The sequence below is a fragment of the Gopherus evgoodei genome, chromosome 2 (assembly GCF_007399415.2).
Source record: "Gopherus evgoodei ecotype Sinaloan lineage chromosome 2, rGopEvg1_v1.p, whole genome shotgun sequence".
Taxonomy (NCBI): domain Eukaryota; kingdom Metazoa; phylum Chordata; order Testudines; family Testudinidae; genus Gopherus; species Gopherus evgoodei.
The window spans coordinates 104136255-104158834 of record NC_044323.1 but is presented as its reverse complement, the minus strand read 5'-3'; the positions used below and the strand labels follow the sequence as shown (position 1 = coordinate 104158834).

Below are 22580 nucleotides of genomic sequence, written 5' to 3'. Positions count from 1 at the left end.
TAGCTTGCCTGATAGCCAACAGGAATTGTTGAAGACTCATTCTTGTCTGCTTCAAATCTGAATAGATTACAGCTAGAACAGTTGGATTCTTTTTATAGTGCTTTAATACATGCAACTCTGTTTTTCAACTGGGGCGCTGTTTGAGTGATTAATATCTGAAGTTTTCAGTTTGAAAATGGACCCATGAAAATTGAAACAATTAACACCTACCAACTCCTGAAAGCTACAAATACGGAAAATTAGAGGAGGAAAATGGGAATTCTTTAACTGCATTAAATACAATGGACTAAAACTTTTTGGAGGAATAGAGTGAAAACTGGTCAATATTTTGCTGAAATATAGGGACAAACTCATGGAGAGGACAAATCTACTCTGAAAAACAGATATATAAAAAGGTATTGTGGCATTCTAGGTTTCTCTCTAGAGAGTTTTCAACATAAAAGCTCTGATCCTGAAAACACTCAACTACATGCTTACCTTTAGGGATGTTAGGAGTTCCACTGACTTCAGTGAACCTATGAACCTAAATTTAAGTATGTGCATAAGTGTTTGCAGGATCAGGGCATTAAAATAGCCAGATTACATGTAAAACTTCTCCCTCTAAACAGCAGCCCTGAGAACTCATTCTAGGCTCTGAGTATCAAATTGGATTCTTGCCCCCTTGCATCTCCCCACCAGTAATTAATGTTCTAGCAGCAGAAATTATGCCTTTACTTGCAGCTGTGCAAACCCAATGTCTTCAAATTATTTTTAAGGAATACCTGTGCAACTTCATTTTCTTCAGTGTGTTTGTGAAGGTGTGGTTCAGAATAGAAACAAGGCACAGATTTTTTAGTGAGCGTAATTAAACGTTAACACAACCTCCATCACTGGCAATTTTTAAAACAGGATTGGATTTTTTTTTCCAAAAGAGATGCTATAGTTTAAACAGTAATTAATTCAGAGAAGCCTCATGGGCTGTGTTATGCAGGAAGTCAGAGTAGATAATCACAGTAGTCCTTTCTAGTTTCATAATCTAGAAAGTCAATCAACATTTAGTAAACAATCCTGTTATTTTCAGTTCCCTCTCTTAGATGTGTTGGTTGTGCAGGGCTAACAGCACTACACACATCAACATTTATTTTAGTTAGTAAGATCAGTCTTTTAATATACAGCTGACTGCATGTTTATCACAGAGGAAGACCTTTTCCATACATACAGCATGTTGTATCTGTACTATGTTCTCATTAAAACAGTTTAATATATAGAGCAACATGCAGAATTAGGCACTGAAAGTAATACACACACACACGCAGTTCTCAATTTTCTGTGAAAGTGGTGGCAACACACTTTTGGAATCATTTGTCCCCAGATCTATCACTCTTGGGTATTTGAGATAGAGCATGCAAATTATTCAGATTTGTTTTAAATATGTGGCACCCCTAGAATACAAATGCTTAGCCAGGTTCCCATGAAGACCATGTGTTGTTAATATGCCACCTAGATGCCGAGAGTGACTTCGGGCATGCCTTGTGACCTTTAAATTAGGGCTGTCGATTAATTACACTTAACTCACACCATTAACTCAAAAATTAATCGCGATTAAAAAAATTAATTGTGATTAATCAGTTTTCATCGCACTATTAATTGATAGAATACCATTGCCATTTATTAAATATTTTGGAATCATAGTTGAAGCATGTGCATCTGGCATGTAGCCTTTGTCGCAAGATATTTACAACAGCGCCATCAGAATGCGGTTGTCACTTTCAGGTGACACTGTAAACAAGAAGTGGGCAGCATTATCTCCTGCAAATGCAAACTTGTTTGAATGAACAATTGCCTGAACAAGTAGGAGTGAGTGGACTTGCAAGCTCTAAAATGTAACATTGTTTTATTTTTAATGCAATATTTTTGTACATATTATATATGTATAAGTTCAACTTTCATGATAAAGAGATTGCATTACAGTACTTGTTTTAGGTGAATTGAAAAATGCCATTTCTTTTGTCTTTTTACACTGCAAATACTTGTAATCAAAGATAAATATAAAATGAGCACTGTATACTTTGTATTCTGTGTTGTAACTGAAATCAATATATTTGAAAATGTAGAAAACATCCAAAAATATTTAAATAGTATTTTATTATTGTTTAACAGTGCAATTTATCTCCCACTTTAAATTGTCCTTTTTTAGTTAAAAAAGCGTATCTTGAGCATAAGCACCAGAAAATGGAGGAATAACTGGGCCATGCAATCTAATGAGGAACCTCTACATAACATTTATGCCTGCACTTGGAACCTAGAGGCTGTTGACAGCCAGCATAACTCAGAGAAGCCCTCAGGTTAATCTAATTTATACTGGTAGACTGGCCTGGAACAGACTGTTCTCATATGAACTTTATGCCAACTTTTCACACTTCTCTCCTGAGTAGGCTGTGTGCTTCATGCTTCTCAGCCATAAATTTAGCCTCTGTATATCTCTATCTATAGACAGATATTATTTCGGAATCAACTTGATTAAATCCTTGAAATATCCCACCAAATTCCTCACTAGATCTCTGGAACGAAAGAAACTCTGCCTCCAGGAAACCTTTTCCTGTTTTTACACTAAGCTGAGTTGTGACTCTGAGCCTATAGTCAGAGCTGCGCAAATACTCATGCAGCACAGACAATCCAGATAGTTCACAGTTAAGTACTTCACTCTGAGTGTCATGTTTTAATATCAGGAGCTTCCAACCACCTCAGAACAGAAAAAAAAACTTAATTTCTTTTAAAATACAAAGTCTGTGTTGAGGCATAATGCACTGTTATTTTAGCTCTGATTTCTGTGGTAGAGAACTAAAATAAACTATAATTTCAGGGCTCCATTTTGTACATTCTACAATACAATGTGAGGAAAATTAGTAGTCTGGGATAGCTATTCAGTTTAAACAACTTACAGCGACTCACATATAAAGTAACTGGAATGTGATTTACTCCAAACACTACAGCATGTAACAATAAAGGGACATGAAGGTTGTGACATATTACTGTGACACTGAAATCTTTACACTTGACCCAGGCTAAATTCCACATTATCTTTAAAATTAAGTTTTTTCACTCTGGAAGGCTATAAGGGAGCAATTTCATTCTACTTAGTTGATTTTTTTAAAATATATATATTTACAGCCAATCACTATGTTCTGGCTGAGTGACATGGTTATCCAGTTTGCCTTGAATATAACTCTGAAAAAAGGCTATTTGTAACTTTGTCAGTCATCTAGAGAGCACCTTGCTCACTTCCATTCATAATTCTCAGTCTGCGGCAGTATATTAAAGTAAATTAATGATTTACATGTTTGCTATTATGTTAAACTATTACCAAACAGGAAAGCTTTTTAAGTTCAGTTCTTTTGTGGCTGTTTGTTACTTATTATTACTTATTTGTATTGCAACAGTACCTAGGAGCCTTACTCCTGGACCAGAAACCAATTGTGCTAGGTGCTGTTCAAACACAGAACAAAAGAAGTCCCAAAGAGTTTAAAATCTAAGCGTACTTTTGGGTTTTCTCTCCTCTGTTTGACTTTTCCCTCTGATTTTCTTATCTGTCTGACCACTCCTTTAGCTCTTCCTATTTCCTTCTTCAGCTCTCTGTTCTTGTCCCTCAAGATGGTGTCCTTGATTCCCGCTTTCTTCCCTCTGCATCCCATAGTTGGGGAAACCTCAGACACTCCCAAACTATCCAAACCACAAATGTGAAAAGGTAGTAGTATCTTCTATGGACAGCCGCACGTCGTGTATTGACAGAACTTCTAATAAGGGTAAATTATCTCTCTTGTGTGAGAGCGTGGGGCATGGGGGGGGTGGCTGGGGAGAGCACAAGAAGTCTCCCCACCCTCTCCCCTGACTTTTTTAGACAGATTAAAATAGCAGCCCCTGTGAGAAGCAACTGCTAGGTCCTTGCTATCTCTGAAGAGCAAAATCATCCTGAAAAATGTAAGGACAGGTCAGAAGGAGCCCTGCCCCTCCTCACGCAGCACTCTGGGGGAAGCAATCTGGCCACAGTAATAAAATTCCTACAACTCCTAGCTGCTAGACAATAATAACCCTTCTTAGGGAAAAAGACACATTAATCAGAAATACTGATAAATTGGTGCATCTTACCGGAAACTGTGTTCTTTCTGAGATGTGTAACTGCTGTTCTTGCACCTTGAGCCAACATTACAGAAGAGACTCTGAACAAAAGGATAAAGGCCTCGACTTGGCAAATCTCGGGCTTCTAAATAACCTAAAAAGCAACATCAGACAAAATTACATCAGTGAGACTAAGGCTATAAAGCTTTAGTAGTAATATTGTTCCCCCACACCTAAAACTCGTTGGAAAAACATTGCAACACAGAACCTTTTGTGAAGATGGGTTAATTTCAGTGGTGTTCTGGAGGAAACCTTGCCTGATTTCCTGCCAGCTCATCTGCTCAGGTCCTCAGTAGTCGAGTCTTCCAAAGTATGTGACTCCAGGGTAGCCCACCATGCAGACTGACCCAGGGCTAGGGACCCCAGGTGTTTGAGGGTTCATGGCTGTGGGAAAGCCAGTCATGTGGACCCCAAAGATGGGAACCCAGGGCTTTCAAGGGCCATGGAGCAGCCTGCCAAGTGGCCTGCCCGGAGCCAAAACTCCATTTCCTTTCTCTGGATTTTTTTTAAATGGTAGGTTTTTTTTCTAATTGGAATAAAAACAAATTTTGAAATATCAAAATCATCCATGAAATGGAATTATCTTTCTCCACACAGCTCTACTTACCACAACACTTTGTGAGAAACGCAGCTATCGCAATCTCTTGATAAAACCTTTATACTGCACCACCATGCATTCCATTTATAAATGATTCACCCAGCACTGAAACGTAGGCACTGCTGGAGTTCAGTATGACAACAGTTTAACAGTACAGAGCAACACTATGCAACAGTGTTATCCAAACTTTTGAAAGCTGAGCTCCCCTTTAGGAAAATGAAACCAGTCACTCTTCTGCAACCTCACTGTGTGTTTGGTTTTGGCCTACCCAAAATGACTGGCTATTTAGAGTAGACTGTGCGAGTCTTCCTAATAAAATATGTCCTTTCCTTCCTTCTATGATTTAATGAGCAGTGAAATAATTAACAATGTTGACATTTAATGTATCATCACTGGCATTTGAGCTACCACTCATTGAAATGAATGGGGCAGTTTGCACTTCAGAGCTATTGTTTCAGACTTTCTGCAAACTCATGCAGACACTGCTGCACTAGTTACACTTTGGTTCACACTATGAAGGGTGTTTTTTCTTTGTTTGTTTTTTTTAAAATAAAGCCGAGACTCTAGTGAATAACTGCGAAACCTGTCCATTCCTCCCATGTAAGGCCCCAGTTTGACAGCCACAGCTATGTAGGAACCTTTGGGCAGGAAATGGAGAGTATTTCATGCAATTTAATTGTTGGAAAAATAGCTACTAAGAATTACCCAAGCTGAATTAGGCCTGGACATAATACTCCTATTGAATGTTCACAACAGAAGTGGAAGAACTGGAGAAACTGTATAGTCAAATATTCCATAGAACCTGAAAAAAAAACCAAGCTAAATTTGTTGGAACTGAAATATCATTATTTTTGAGACATATATTACTAGAAATTGCATGACCAGTTAAGCAACATAGAGACGCCACTACATAGCTCCCCAGAAAGCATATTAGCCTGCTTCATAAAAACATAAGGCCTAGTTCTATCTGACTGACACCATTCTGAAAACCACCCATCTTAAATAAGTTTGACTGTTTCTAAATTTTACTGAGACTGTAATATTGGCCCTGATCCTGAAAGCTTACCAAAGTAGCATACTCTGTAGGCAGCAGAACAAAATTCTGTCCTCAGTTACGCCAGTGAAAATTCAGTTACTCCGTCAAATTCAGTCTACTTGGGGTCTACAGTGGGGTGTTACCATTAATTTCCAAAAGTGTAACTGACAGCAAAATTTGGTCCACAAAGATCTCTTCCCCCAAAAAAATAGTTGTTCTCTTTTATATATACAAACATATCAGTTCTCACAAGCAAAGCAGAGGAGGTATAGGACCAAGAAGATGCTTCCCATTCATGGGCATTATAATATCCCAAGGCACTTTTCACAAAATTGTCCCAGCAACATGTCAACTGGTATAATTATGTTCAGTTTTTTAAATGCCCCCATAGTTTGGAGAAGATATTCTTCACTTCCTATCTCCTTATTAATAGAACTGTGTGCTAGGTTCTTTAGAGACATGTAAGAACTTCATAAATGAATGATCCTTGTATATATACTGCCACACACTGAAATCCTGCAGGGTTAATGTCATTCTGTGAATGTACGTTATCAAATTACAAATGCAACTATCAAAGTTAAGACTGACTGAACATGCACCATGAGTCTCAGTCATCTCAAAAGAATGAAGCATTACTAATAGTATCAGTTTCTATCTGGAGAATTGTGAAAACAAAGTTACTGGTAAAATTCACTATTCCAGTTTATAGGAGTATGTTCCATTCAGTAGAATGATGAATTAGACAGAGAGAGTGGGTGTTATACTGACACTAGATAAATACCAAGAGGTCAGACACGTCACGATGCAGCATTTGGAATACTGCTTCTGACACCAGGCTTAATTAATGCCACTAAATCTAAAGGATTTTTATACAGCTCAAAGCTGTGTGTGATTAATTAATAAACAAGCATAAAGAAAGATATCCATGGTTTCAGGTCTCATAAGCCTTTTACAAGGAAATAGGTTTTACACATCCGTCTTAAATACCGGATCATTTACAATGATGTGACTGATTTTCATTGTTTCTTTTGTTGTATCTTCTATTCAAGGGATCAGCAACCTTTGGCATGCAGCCTGTCAGAGAAATCTGCTGGCAGCCTGGGACAGTTTGTTTACCTGCAGCATCCACGTTTGGCCGATCGTAGCTCCCGCTGGCCACAGTTCGCCATTCCAGGCCAAGGGGGGCTCTGGGAAGTGGCAGCCAGCACATCCCTTGGCCCACACCTCTTCCCGCAGCCCCAGTTGGCCTGGAACTGTGAACAGCAGCCAGTGGGAGCTGCGATTGGCCGAACCTATGGCTGCTGCGGGTAAACAAACCATCCCGGCCTGCCAGCAGATTTCTTTGATAGGCTACGTGCCAAAGGTTGCTGATCCCTGTTCTATTCCTTGTTTTAAAAGACATTGTACTATGTTACTCTTCTAGGAAGTTGAGAATGTGTGGGCTGAACCCAAGATACCATTTATACAGGTTATAAAATACAGGCTATGCCCGAATCCTGTAGAACTGCAGCAACTAAATAAAACATAGCATTAGTAACATCTACCACACAGTTTTAGGTAAGATAATGCTTGAAAAGAGTGAAGCAGAAAGAACTATAGATTGCAGGGGGACTCAATATTATAATTTTATAGGACACAAAAGACAAAACTAATTTAGGGCCTCAGCCAAATCCCAATGAAATCAATGGGCTTTGATTCAGGCCCTCATGGTTTAACCTACTGATATTTCCTTATTATGAAGCCCTCTTTAGAATATAGTCTACAGATGTGCAAAACATGAAGATTCAACATGAAACATACAGTTTTCCTTGTGTTTTGAAGGTTGCTGGATGCGAATTGCAGCCAGAATTAGGAACAGGATGCATGGCCAGAGTACTTCAGAGAGAGACAGCACCTGAAGAGTAAACCCAAAACAATAATATTAGCATTGTAGAAATTGAACTGCATCATACAAATATACATTATTATATGGACCAGAAAATTAATATACCAGTAGAGATGCCGTACAAAAGAAACTATTAAACCAGATTCTGTTTTGTTTAAAACTTACTTCTAAATAGAAACACATCTTTTTATTATGGAGCAAAGAACACTGATTTCAGAGCTTGCTAGTAAAGGCCATTGTCTTGTTATTTACGGTATTTTCATGAATCTTTTCTTTTACATCTATACAAAATAACTAATAGAATGAAACAGGCACACTGTTCTTCCAAATCTAGAAAACTAGTTTAGGATAGAGTGAAAGCAAGTCATCTTCATGCCTCAGTTGCTTCAGCTGCAAAATAGGGATATCAGCCAGCCAGCTTTGTAAAGAGCATTAGGATCCTCATATGCAAGGTTTTCATTAACAAAGGAGTGTTTCAGAAGCAGTTAAATAGGGCAGAATCACAATAAATGTTAAAACAGAAGAATAAAAAATATATAGAACATGAAAGCTTGACAAGATCATTACATTGAACCTGAGGATTTCTGAGGCTACTCACTATGGTAGCTTAAATGCTAGATACAGTACTTACATCATCTGTCCATATCAGGGAAACTATTCCAAAAGATCAAATTGTTACAAAGACAACCTAAGAAAAGTAAGAGTGGGTGGTCTTTGATTCCCATGGAGCAAACCTGGATTCTGGCAATAATAGTGTTCTGAAAGCGAATCCAGCCATTTCTACACAAAAATAAGCCTAGCCACACTGGAAACAAGATTGATCTACAATGACAAGAGGAAAAGAAGTGCTTTAGGACACCTCTCATGCCATCACCCTCCCCCATGCTATACTCTCTGGCATACAAATATAGATCAGAAGTACACTTTCTCTGATAAACCCCCAAATATGTAAGTAATACAACTGATCAAAGGGGTGCAGTTACATTTTTGTTTTCAAATTTTCCCCTTTGAGATTTAAAAATTTGAAAAATTTCAATCAACTCTAATAAATAATATAATTGAGAGAATATCTTCTAAGCTATGATTTAAGACACTGTACAGTGAGATATTGTAACCAGAGCAGCTCACTTGCTCATTTTAAGATTTCAAATACTCATAGAAGTTGATTAACTCAAAGTATATACACTTTAATCTACGACAAGCCTTTAACCACTAGCGATTCAAAATCAAAATATTTAGTTTCTAATATATATACAGTAATTCCTCGCTTAAGGTTGTAGTTATGTTCCTGAAAATTGCAACTTCAAGCAAAACGATGTTAAACGAATCCAATTTCCCCATAAGAATTAATGTAAATAGGGAGAAGGTTAGGTTCCAGAGAAAATTTTTTCACCAGACAAAAATCTATATATTATTTATGTACACACACAGTATATGTTTTAAACAAACACTATAATTCTGTTCACAGCTATGATGATTGTGAAGCTTGGTTGAGTAGTGAAGTTAGAGGGTGGAAGAGGAAGGGATATTTCCCAGGGAATGCCTTGCTGCTAAATGATAAACTAGCACTCAGCTGAGCCCTCAAGGGTTAACACATTGTTGTTAATGTAGACTCTCATCAAGGCAGCATGAACAGGAGGGAGGGGAGACAGTATAGCAGACAGAGACAGACACATACCTTGTGTGTGGGAGAGAAATGGACACTGCCCCTTCAAGTAAGCTGACCCACTCTTGAGTGCATTGTCTTTTTAAATGGATCAGGAAGTTGAGACAGCAGCTGCTGCCCCAAGCTCTCTCCATCCGTGTCCCCACCCTGCTCTATATGGAGAAGGGGTAAACGGGGCGCAGGAGCAGGAGAGAGGGGGACACCCTGACATTAGCACCTCCCCATCCCTCCTGCACAGCAAGCAGGAGTCTCTGGGAGTAGCTCCAAGGCAGAGGGTAGGAGCAGTGCATGGCAGTGTGGGGAGAGACAGCAGAACTGCGTTGATAGCCTGCTGGGCAGCTGCTGCACAGGGAACTTAGGGGAGCTAGGAGCTGATAGGGGGAGCTGATAGGGTGCTGCCGGTCCACATTGGTTCCAAGCCCCCACCAGCTAGCTGCAATGCGCTGCTCTTCCTGCAAGCAGTGAACAAAGCAGGTGGCTGCCAAACAATGTTAGAAGGTAGCATTGCACAACTTTAAACGAGCATGTTCCCTACTTGATCAGCAACATAACAACGAAACGACATTAATGGAGACGACTTTAAGTGAGGAGTTACTTTACTCTACTCAGCACACAAGTGGTCTCAAACAGAGATTTAGAAAAAAAAACTTTATAGAAATACATGAGATAAGGGATCACTGAATTGTGTTTGAGATGTCTTCAGTAATATCTATTGGACAACTATGGAACACCTGAGATCCTTCACTATTACAATGAGTAGAGCTGGTATTACTGCCTATATTTAAGGTTGTCCGACATTTCCTATTAAAATACGCTGTTTTCAGTTGCTTATAACTTTGCAAAACTTTAAACTGCTTGGTCTGAGATTTCCTGTGTTGGGTGTCTGTTTCAGGCTGAATTATTTTGGAAAGTTTCAACTAAAGCAGTTCAGCTGCATCAACAAGAACAATGTTGTTTTACCCATGTTAAAGTTGGTTTTCTTTCAGAGGTGATAACTCTCCCATGTTTTGGAGCAGGAACCTGAAATTTGGCAGGGGGATGGTCTTTGTATTAGGAAAGTGCCTTTTGCCACCCCTGTGAAAATCCACCTAAATTTGGCTAAGTTATAAGACTTTCAAAAATCTCAGTTCTCAAATGCTCCATACAGATTTGTTGGAGTTTGGCATCTAAATGCTCCTCTGAAGATTCCATCTGCACTGGGCATGTTCCAGCCAAGGGCATAAGGGTTGAGCAGAACTTTCCCTGCAATTGTTGTCCTGCTGCTAGAAGCCACTGTGGGGCTGGGCTCTAGAATTGAGAGGAGGGGTAGTTTGCTTCCTGTGCTCTCCATGGTGCCCATGCTGGAGCCCAGGCAGCAGGGAGAAGGAAGCCTCCTGACTCAAATGCAGAAAGGAGAACTACTGAACCTAGGGCAGGTGGCAAAGAGTGTAGATTGGGGCAAGGAGCCTGGGGGTATGTGGATGCTGTAATTGGAGACTGGTAGGATGGAGAAGAGAAACTGGGACTTGTAGCCAGAATGGGGATGTGGGAGAGACTGAGATGTCTGCACAGGAAGACTGGGATCTAGGGAGGAAAATAAAGTGACGGGGGAACTGGAAGCCAACTGAGAGAGGGAAAACTGAGACTGGAGGGAAGTCTGGGACTGGCTGGGCATCCTGTGCACTGAGTAAGTCAAGGCTCGTGTGGATAAAATAGTACAAAAACATGTAATTAAAGACTGAGTCATAATGCATATGCAATCTTAATTGTGGCATTTCCTAACTTTTGAATGCTTGACTTTGCAAACTTAATGTTTTTTTAATATAGCTATTTCTTTGCAATAAAATTACTTAGTACAAAATTATAAACAAGGCATAATTGGCTTTGGCATAGTGACATAAGAGACAGATGACTATATCTGATACAAACTGGAATATCAGGGGCAGCATGATGTATTTGCTAGTGGAATGCCTCATGACAAAAACTCTCTGGAAATAAATATCAACCAGAATTAACCCAGTATTGCATAAGATTTGTTTTTAACTTTGTCATTCGTTCGTGCAATTGTTAGTCAACCAATGAGCTTGGATGTTCATGATACAGTGATTATGAAAAGGGATTGTTTTTAAAGGCCACTTCCTGGCCAACAAGTTTATCTTGTATGTGGGAAAGAGATGTCCTGGACATGACCCACAGAAGTAATGCCCTGATGGAAGTTAAAAGCAGTTAAATTCCTCCAATTGAACAATCTCCATTTGTATGAGTAAATCAAATGCAATGAGCCAGATTGTCTCTTCTGTGAGCTTCTCGCACATATGGGGAGACTTGGAATTGTTTGTGTGTTTAGTCTTGCAGTGTTTTTACCTGATCATTCCGTCTATGCAGAGAGTTTATTTATCCCTCTCTATTACCCATCCATCCACCTTTCAACCACCTGTGGAACTGGCAGACTCAGGATTTGCCTACACTTATAACACTACAGAAGCACAGCCGTGCTGCTGTAGTGCTTCAATGTAGACACTACCTATGCCAACGGGAGGGATTCTCTGATTGGAATAGGTAATCCATCTACCTGAGAGGTGGTAGCTAGGTCAAAGGAAGAATTCTTCTGTCAACCTAGCACTGTCTACACAGGGACTTAGGACAGCTAAACTATGCTGCTCAGGAGCATGGATTTTTAACACACATGGCTGACATAGTTAAATCGACCTAATTTTCTAGTGCAGACCAGGCTTAAGATCACAGTACCCGCTGATCTTGACAGATCAGCTAGAATCCGCAGTCCTTCTTCACAGAGGATCATACCCTGTTCCTTGCTGTCATAGCTAAACTCCCTTGTTGCACTGCTTTTGGGGCTTTTCTAGCCATTTTATTTTTATATGTGCCCTTCTACACCTCAGACTAGGGGGAGAAATAGGAGCCTCTATAAGGTCAAAACAACAGAGAACAAGGGTTGAGTTGATGATTAAACAGGAAAAGAAGTGGACTGACTATAGAATGCAAAGGACAAATATTGGCCAAGGTCTTTGAAATCTTTGGTCAAGGAAATGCATGCCATCCTGACATTTTGTAGTTTCCCTAGGTTAAAAGATGTCTGTTCAATTTTTACATTAGACAAAGGAGAATTTTGAGTAGAGTATAAGTATGTGAGCATTTGCTCAAATGTGAAAATGGATTTGCTTTAGTCATGTGCACTCCTCTTTTCTGTATGCTTTCTACACACGTGAGTGGTGATGTCTCACTCTCTTAAATCAATATGAAAAGGCTGGGGTAGATTAGGATACTATTCAACATGAGTAAGTGTCATAACATATTTCCCAGATTTGGACCTTAGCGTCCAAAATATGGGTGTTAGCATGAAAACCTCCAAGCTTAGTTACCAGCTTGGACCTGGTAAAGCTGCCACCACCCAAAAAATTAGAGTGTTTTGGGGCACTCTGGTCCCCCCAAAAACCTTCCCTGGGGACCCCAAAGACCCAAATTCCTTTAGTCTTACAACAAAGGGGAATAAACCAATTCCCCCCCCCCTTCTCCCTTCCAGGTGTTCCCTCCCTGGGTTCCTGAAGAGATACACAGGGCTTGTCTACATCAGAAAGTTGCAGCGCTGGTGAGGGAGTTACAGCGCTGCAACTTTGAAGGTGTACACATCTGCAGGGCACCACCAGCGCTGCAACTCCCTGTTTGCAGCGCTGGCCATACTCCCGTTTTGTCTCGGGTGTAGAGGATCCAGCGCTGGTGATCCAGCGCTGGTAATCCAATGTAGACACTTACCAGCGCTTTTCTTGACCTCCGTGGAAGGAGGAAGCCTCTGGTAATCAAGCTGGTCTCCTTTCCCGGTTTGCTCTCTCGTTCCCGGAACCCCGAGCAAGCAGGTCTCCTTCCCTGCGGTTTGCAGGGTGGTTCGGGGAACGCGAGAGCAAACCGCGGCGAAGCTGGTCTCCTTTCCCGGTTTGCTCTCTCGTTCCCGGAACCCCGAGCAAGCAGGTCTCCTTCCCTGCTGTTTGCTGGGTGGCTCTGGGAACGCGAGAGCAAACCGCGGCGAAGCTGGTCTCCTTTCCCAGTTTGCTCTCTCGTTCCCGGAACCCCGAGCAAGCAGGTCTCCTTCCCTGCGGTTTGCTGGGTGGCTCCGGGAACGCGAGAGCAAACCGCGGCGAAGCTGGTCTCCTTTCCCGGTTTGCTCTCGCATTCCCGGAACCCCCCTTGAAGCCGCCCAACAGCGCTGCAGTGTGGCCACATCTAACACCACTTGCAGCGCTGGTTGCTGTAAGTGTGGCCACTCTGCAGCGCTGGCCCTATACAGCTGTACTAATACAGCTGTAACAACCAGCGCTGCAAAATTTTAGATGTAGACATGGCCACAGAAGCAAGCTCCGTGAATCTAAACAGAGGGACTCCACCCTCCCCGTTTCCAGTCCTGGAAACACAAGTACTTCCCTCTTCACCCAGAGGGTATGCAAATTCAGGCTTAGTAAATCTAACACAAAGAGATTTTCCCCCTGACTTCTTCCTCCCACCAATTCCCTGGTGAGTTGCAGACTTAATTCCCTGGAATTCCCACTAAAGAAAAACTCCAACAGGTCTAAAAAAGAAAGCTTTATAAGAAGAAAGAAAAATACATAAAAATGGTCTCTCTGTATTAAGGTGACAAGTACAGGGTCATTTGCTTAAAAGAAAAAAATGAATAAACAGCCTTATCCAAAAAGAATACAATTCAAAACATTCCAGCAACTACACACATGTAAATACAAAAGAAAACAATATAAACCTATGGTCTTCCTATCTTTGTACTTACAACTTGGAAACAGAAGATTAGAAAGCTGGAGATAGAAAAATCACTCTCATAGCCGAGAGGGTCAGACACAAGACAAAGAACAAAGAACTCACACACAAAACTTCCCTCCACCCAGATTTGAAAAAGTCTTGTTTCCTGATTGGTCCTCTGGTCAGGTGTTTCAGGTTACTCCTTTCCAGGTGAAAGAGACATTAACCCTTAGCTATCTGTTTATGATAGTAAGGTTAACAGAACTGGACTCTAAACAACTGTCATATTGGATGAGGTGGGAAAGAACAGGCATAGGCTAGGGTTGCCAGGTGTCTGGTTTTCAACTGGAATGCCCTATCGAAAAGGGACACTGGCGTCTTTGGTCAGCACTGCTGTACAGGGCCTTTAAAAGTCCGATTGGCCTGCCATACCATGGCTCCACACGGCTCCCAGAAGCATTGGCATGTCTCGTCTCCACCTCCTACACACAGGGGCAGCCAGGGAGCTCTGCTCACTGCCCCCGCCCCAAGCGCCGGCTTTTCACTTCCCAGTGGCCGGGAACCATGCCACGGGAGCTGCAGCATCTCTGCCATAGAATTCCTATCTGATTTTGGGCAAGTTACTTTCTGTGTCACAGTTCCTCATCTGTAAAATGGGATAATGCTACTCCCTATCTCCCACCCACTTTTTTGTCCATTTAGACTGTAAAGTCTTTGAGGCAGGAACTATCTCTTACTATATGTATGCACTGCACCTAGCATGATGGGGCTCCAAGATTGGATGTGGTTCTAGGCTCTACTATATTAAAAATCACTGTTCATTATGGACTCCCAAAATATATTCATCTGTTATCTCTTCTTGTTGGGCCATCCATGTAATTCATAATTACAATAATTAAAAATAATACTTGGAATTTACATCATGGTTTTAGCCATACATCTCAAAGAGGTTCACAAAGGGAATATTCATTATTGTTAGCCCCATTTTATAGGTGGCAAAACCAGGGCGCAGCTAGGATTAAGTAACTTCACCAAGATCACACCTTTAGTCTGTAGGAGAGCCAGGAAAAGAATTCAAGTCCATAACTCCTAGTTCAGTTTCCCTATCCTCTGGCTCACTCTGATCCATCTTTCAAGAGTAAGTTCCTAGGTGCAATGATTCTCTTTGTCCTCTTGTCTTGTCACCACTTGTGCTACATATGCACACAAATAATTAAAAAGCCTGTTGGGCTTGATAGCTACAAAGTCAGCTGCACCAAATGTGAACTCATGGCAGCGAGCCCTGTGCACCAGAGTCTCAGCCTAGTTCAGCACGCTTTGTATTATTCCAGTGACATACACCTGGCAAAAAAACAGGTATAAAGGAATACCTAGATAGTATGGAGCTGCTGGAGCAGCGGACTGTCTGCAGGAATGCCTGCGGCAGGTCCACTGGAACCGTGGGACCAGGGGATCCTCCACAGGCATGCCTGCAGCAGGTCCACAAGAGCCGCCTGCTGCCCACCTCTGGCAAAATGCCACCCCCCCCCAATAATCCTGGCACCCTAGGCGATTGCCTAGGCCGCCTAAATGGAAGTGCCGGCCCTGAGTGCAGGGCTGAAGCTGTGCTGCAGTAGGGCTTATTGTCTAGCGGTACCCTTAGTGTGTGGGACAGAGAATGCAGAGAGGACAGCAGGAGGGACTGCACAACCCTGCCCTATACACAGTGCAGAGCAGTGATCCATGGTAATTCTTTCTGCAGCTCCTGGGATTCCCTCTCCCAGGCTTGGGAAGAGAGGCTGCAGAAAGGTCCACCTCCCTCTTTCCAGGCCAGGTGTTTTGGGAAGGGAAGAAAAGGAAGGAGCAGAGCTTCCCTGAGCTGCTGGGCTCATTCTGCTCCCTCACAGGAGCAGAAGCAGGAGGAGAACAGCTTCGGCTCCTGAGCAGGTATGGTTGTGAAGAGCTCTGCCTGCATCTTGCAGCAGCCCTGAGTGGTTGCTCTGCCCTGAGAAGTTGAGAAGTGGGGAAAGCTCCAGATTAGAAAAGTTTTCCCCAGGCAGGGCTGTGATGTGCCCCTCAGTGACGTCGCTGAAGTGGTAGAAATTTTATTTGTGGGTCTGCAACTCCTGGATTTGACTGAGGGGATGGGAGGTCATGGGGCTACTGGATACATGACTTTATCAATCCACTAGCCTAAAACCATGTATGGGGAGAGCTCCAAAGGTCCAGATTCTACTGAAGTCTATGATGTAATAGCGGTGGCACTGGAACTGTGTCTACCATCCTCCAGAGAGAGAATTCACATACTCACACGCACGCATGGAAAGCCCCTGAACTAAGTTCTTTGAACCCAAGATAAACAACAAGCAAATGCAATAGCATGAAAAACATGGGCAGAAATTTAATAGGCCTCTCTTTGGCTATAAACCATAGTAAGAAGGCTCTAAAGAGATTAAATATCCCCAAACCAATTGTTTTTTGCACAGGAAATATGGTAGAACCCCAGTAGAATGCACAGGACTAGTATTTTAGTGTCTAATTTATACTGAACTCTCAATGAAATTAGATTGTTCATATTTTGTCTGAATGTCTGATTATTGCACAGTATGGCATGGAAGCTGGTAGTCATACAATATATTTGTATTATTTTTACAGCTGCCCTCTACCAACCCAGGAACTCTACTGGCACTAGAAGACTTAAAAGTAACATGAAACTACTGATAATTCTAAAAAACTATTATTCTAACAGTCAGTATTAGTTGGAATGCTAATTTCTTCTTTGCACTTTCTTAAGGTTTTCCATTTGAGGATCTCAGACACTATAGTAATAAGTGTGGTATAAGGATCTATGTGGAAAAGAATATTTACATACATTAATTAAACTGAACCTTACAACACTCTTCTGAGGTATCTAAGCAAAATATCTACTTTACTTTCTGTGCTTGGGTAAACCTTATTGTGTGTATTTAAATACATGCAAGTCTTACATGGTACACAATCAAACACTACACCTGGATTTGGAAGTGATGAATGAACTGCATGCAAGGTTTGCTCTTTTTGAGAGTTTGTTTCACATCGTGATTTTATGCCTTCAAGATATGGCATGGAGACATGATCATATTGCATCAAAAAAAATCATGTCACAACACATATGGAAAGATGATGAAGACAAAGACAAGCAGCTCAGTAGAAAGGATAGATATTAATAATATTATGAAGGAAGACACTACAAGATTTAGGAGATTCTGGATGTGAGGGAAAAGAACAGAGAGAAGTTGAAGATGACACCCAATTGCATATGTTTTTATATTGTGCTCAGAGACATGGTATTTAAATATCTGATGTGGTAGTGATGTTGGGAGATGAGAAATCATGGGTGATAAATCCCCTTAGTGAGAGAAGAGGGCTTGGAAAGAAAATTGAGAAAATCTGTTTTGGACCTATCTGACAAATCTAGCCCTGGTATAATTGTAGTCACTTCAGTGGAGTTATATCCAAAATGAATTTGGCCCATTGAGGACTGCTACCAGATTACCAGATAGCATCTGAAGAGCAAAAGTGAAGAAGCCAGTGATATAGAGGTAGTTTTAAGAGTTATCTGCATAGAAATATTAGCTGAAATCATTGAGGTGGAAGAAATCCCCTATAGAAAAAAGTGAGAGGATGGGAATGAGCAGAGGGCATTATACTAACAAGGAGGGGAAGTTGGTGGGATAAAAAGCTACCAAAGGAGGCAGTAGGGAGACCCAGTAGGGAGACCCAGAACAGAGTCACAACATTTGGAGAAGAGAACAAGTCGAGGGAGAAATTATCAATAAAGTTGAAAGTTCCTTCACAAAGAAAAAAAATCAGTTGTAATCCCAAGATTTTTAAGGAGATGGAGGGACCGTCTCTTTCTAAATCAAAAATTGCTGATCATATTTACAGTAACATTTTCTGAGATGAAAAGCAGCATGTTGATTTATCATGCTGATCCAATATAAAACAGCCAACATGCATCACTGTGAATCCTCAAATCAGCACTGACAAAGGAAACAATGACAAACCATCAACTATAGTGATACTATTTTTTAATACAAAATTCTAACATCACCGGAAGAGTCCTTCTTTTACCACCTTTGAAAAATGACAGTCACACGTCAGTCATGTGGGGCAACTGAGCATTATTTTGATTTTCTGTATCTTTTCAGGGTAACAGCCAGCCTTCTCTGCTAATTTTAGTTCAATAAGAGCTTATTGAGAGGAAAAGGAGGAAAAATATTTGTAGCTAATATTTGCACTCTTCTGCCCCACATCTTGTTTTAAGCCCTTTGTAGGCTACATTCTGATCTCAGTTACAACAGTGTTCTCTCATTGTGAATGTGCACTTTAAAACTGAAGGACAAGTAATTTTCATCCCCAGGAGTGTCACAAGCACCAGTATTGCCCAATGATCCAGTGTGTCTCCTCAAAAGCATTTAAGCACTTTCCTTTAGGTTTGCACATTGGAAAGTGTTGATTTTTCAGCTATTTCAGTGTTAAAATGCAAGGTTCCGCTCTACTCCTATTCTAAATAATCAGGAGCTCAGCGGCACAACATGAACCATTTGCAGCCAGCTGATCCTTATTATTCTCTGAGGCAAAGGGAAGAGTTGAAATAACAGACACACTCACTTCCACAGAAATGCAGGGGAGAAAAAAAATCCCTGTGTTAAGCATTTGCAAAAACTTACCGGTTGTCTCAGCCGGCAGAGCCAATTCTTCCAGAACAGCGCCTTGAACTGGTGAACAGAACGCCCCATATTGCTGTGTCTTTTTCCCCAACCACTTAAAGAGTGGGTATTTAAAGACCTTTAACTCTTAGTCACCTGATCAGGAACTAGTTAATTCCAGCACATAGAAAAGGTGCAAGAGGTGTGTCTGCTTAGAAAGAAAGGATTCGATTATGTTTCTGTCTTTTGTTCTGTGTTCACTGAGGAATCTCATCTTTCTACTTGCTGCTCAATGTGATGAAGAGCAAGCGAATGGTTTTATATAAATGCCTTCAGGGTGTTTTAGTGTGCACTTGCTTTTGCATTCCAGAAACAGACATAACTGCAAGCCATTACAATAAACAGCATACATTTAATATTGGATATTTAAGACTCCTTTCCATTTTCGTAGCTAGGTTACATTTCAACCCCAGGCTCTGGCACAATGGTTTGGTCTCCATCTCCTGGCTTGGAGCTTCAGACTCTGGCCCCCTAGCTCTGGGGCTTTGGGCTCTGACCGTGGGCTCCAGCCCCCAGTTCTGCCTATGGGGCTTCGGGCGCTGACCCCCAGCTCTGGCCATGTGTTTCACCCACCCCCAACATCCCTGGCCCTGCAGTTATTGCTATTTCAACAGAACAAAGAATGGTTTTGGGAATGTGTGTGTGTGCTGGGGGGGAGGGGTGTTACAGGAGGGCAGCAAATGAGGGAGGTGCGAGAATAATATTGTGTAGTAACACTGAGGAGAAAGCCAGAGCAAAGGTGGACAAGCCTCTAGCTAGAGAATATATTCAGATATTTATTTATTTATTTCTGCAGTTTCTTTTAATTTATTTTTCTGCACAAGCTACTACTTTGTATAAGATGTAGAATATGTAGCTGTAAACATCTAATAGTGGGTTGCTCTTTCAAATTAACTTGTTATGACTGAATGTCAAACTTTCACATTCAAACCATCACATTAAAAGTCATAACCAGGGTCAGATTAACTCTACTGTGAGCCTGCAGCTATTAGATTTTATGGGGCACCTGTATACAAGTCGTTTTCCTAATTTAAAACAAAATGATCACTGTGACGGGTTCGGTCACAGTAACTCCCTTGGGACTGCCACCTGATGTGCTGAGACTGTCTCTGAGCCCGTTTTCCCTGGCAGCTTGGGACTTCAGTGCCCTGCCTGGTTGTGCCAGACATACTAGCCTGCTACAAACACAGACCCAGATCTGAACCACATCTCCGAAAAGCTGCAGGCCAAACTGAAAACAGCTTAAGAAGTGCTACTGTCTCCAGCATCCACATACCCAGTTCCCAGTGGAGTCCAAACTCCAATAAATCTGTTTTACTCTGTATAAAGCTTATACAGGGTAAACTCATAAATTGTTCGCCATCTATAACATTGATAGAGAGAGATGCACAGCTGTTTGCTCCCCCAGGTATTAATTACTTGCTCTCGGTTAATTAATAAGCAAAAAGTGATTTTATTAAATATAAAAAGTAGGATTTAAGTGGTTCCAAGTAGTAACAGACAGAACAAAGTAAATTACCAAGCAAAATAAAACAAAACACGCAAGTTTAAGCCTAATACAGTAGGAAACTAAATGTAGATAAATCTCACTCTCAGAGAGGTTCCAATAATCTTCTTTTACAGACTAGACTCCTTCTAGTCTGGGTCCAGCAATCACTCACACCCCCATAGTTTCTGTCCTTTGTTCCAGTGTCTTTCAGGCATTTCTTTGGGGTGGAGAGGCTATCTCTTGAGCCAACTGAAGACAAAATGGAGGGATTTCCAGGACCTTATATAGTTTTTTCTCTTGTAGGTTGAAATCCCTTTGTTCTCCTGTGTAACATCCCCTCAACAAGATGGAGTTTGCAGTCACCTGGGCAAGTTGCATGTCTATGACTGATTCAGCTTTTTGCAGGCTGATGCCATTGTTTACATGTTAATTTGAACCATTCCCAGGAAAGCTCAGATGTGGATTGGCATCTCCCAAAGTCCATTGTCAGTTAAGTGTTTCTTGATTGGGCACTTACTGAGATAGTCGTTTCTCAAGAAGCTGACCAAATGCTTCACTGAGGCTGCTTAGAATCAAACAAGTACACAGCCAATATTCATAACTTCGAATACAAAAATAATACACAAATACAGACAGCATAATCATAACAGCAAACTACAACCTTCCCATAGACACCCCACTTGGTCTCTTCTGTACAAGACCTGGTACAACCACAGGACCCTGGTTGCAACAAAGATCTATATGGTCACAGTTCATGTCAATAACATCACAATCACAATTATGGCATTGAGGCTATTAACCTGCTGGCACAGCAGGACTCAGGCAGGCTGCCTGCCTGCCATAGCCCCACGCCACTCCTGGAAGTGGCTGGATGCTAGCATGTCTCTGCACGCCCCTGGTGGGAGTGGGACAACATGTCTCTGTGCACCGTCTGTGCCTGCAATTGCCACCCCCGCAGCTCCCATCAGACGGTGCTGGGGGCAGGGGCAGTGCGTGGATCTGCCTCCCCACCACTAGCAGGGTCCACAGCAACATGCCAGCAGCCAACCAGGCAATTCCAGAAGCAGCATGGGGCCATGGCAGGCAGGAAGCCTGCCTGAGTCCTGCTGTGCCAGGGCCACCCCTTAGCCAGGGGCCCTGGGCTGCAGCCCCTAAAGCCCCTGCATTAATCCATCCCTGGTCATAACAAGTTTAAAATTTAAAATATAATAATAGATTGAGCCCTGGCACCTCTTTCATTACAAATTAGATACTTCCTACAAGCAGTGGCTAGGTGAAGGGCATACATCTACTGGGCCTTTGGGTTTTTTCAGGAGCATCAGAGCAGTTGAGGGAGAGACAACAGAAGCTAATCCAACCTAAAAATTTTAGGACATTTTAGACATTTGTTTCTTCTTTTCCACACAAGTATTATATTAGCCATGGACATGGACCCCAGATTTTAAAACACCTGAACTCATTTCTGACAGAGACAGTAAGAGAGAGCGAGAGAGCTGTAAAGCAATGAAAATAAGGTTTGTCAGTTTACCACATTTTATATTCAATTTTCTCGTCACATTCTCACAGAGGCCTGGTCTACACTGAGGCGGGGGATCGATCTAAGATAAGCAACTTCAGCTACAAGAATAGCTGCTCCCCCGTCGACTCCACTTCCATCTCTGACCCTGGTGGAGTTCCGGAGTCGAAAGGGAGCACCTTCGGGGATTGATGTATGGTGTCTAGATGAGAGGCAATACATCAATCCATGATAGATCAATCACTACCCACCAATCCAGCAGGTAGTATAGATATATCCAAAGAATTAGTATTTGTGCATATTTGCAGTGCTGTTTGCTTTGTCCATATAGCCACCACCTTATCCTCCCTCAGTTCTCTCCTCAGAACTTGCTTCTACTCAGTGGCATGTTCAGGAATTTAAATTCCACTGTTTTTGGAGGAGCACCTTCTGTACCACTGCCAGGGCCCCGGGACCAAAGGAGTTCGCTCTCCCTGCCAGGGCCCAGGGACAAAAGGAGTTCGCTCTCCCTGTCAGGGCCCAGGGACCGAAGGAGCTCACTCTCCCTCCTAGGGCTCTGGGATGGAAGTAGCTTGCTCTCCCTGACAGAGCCTGGGGACCAGAGGAGCTCTCATGCTCTCCTCACCAGGGCCCCTGGGACCAGGGCCGGCTCTAGCAATTTCACCGCCCCAAGCACGGCGGCATGCTGCGGGGGCTGCTCTGCCGCTCACCGGTCCCGCGGCTCCAGTGGACCTCCCACAGGCTTCCCTGCGAGGGGGTCCGGTG

General features: G+C 42.0%; 1 protein-coding gene across 1 annotated transcript in view; it reads right to left on the bottom strand.

Annotated features, from left to right (window-relative positions):
• ABCA13 (ATP binding cassette subfamily A member 13) overlaps window positions 1-18846 on the bottom strand; it is a 281591-nt gene extending 262745 nt beyond the window's left edge. Inside the window, 3 exon segments of the mRNA XM_030551464.1 lie at window positions 4126-4249; window positions 7590-7683; window positions 18772-18846. Of these exon segments, the coding sequence (XP_030407324.1) occupies window positions 4126-4249; window positions 7590-7683; window positions 18772-18840 (287 nt within the window). The 5' untranslated portion in view covers window positions 18841-18846.
• Between the last annotated feature and the right edge of the window lie 3734 nt (window positions 18847-22580).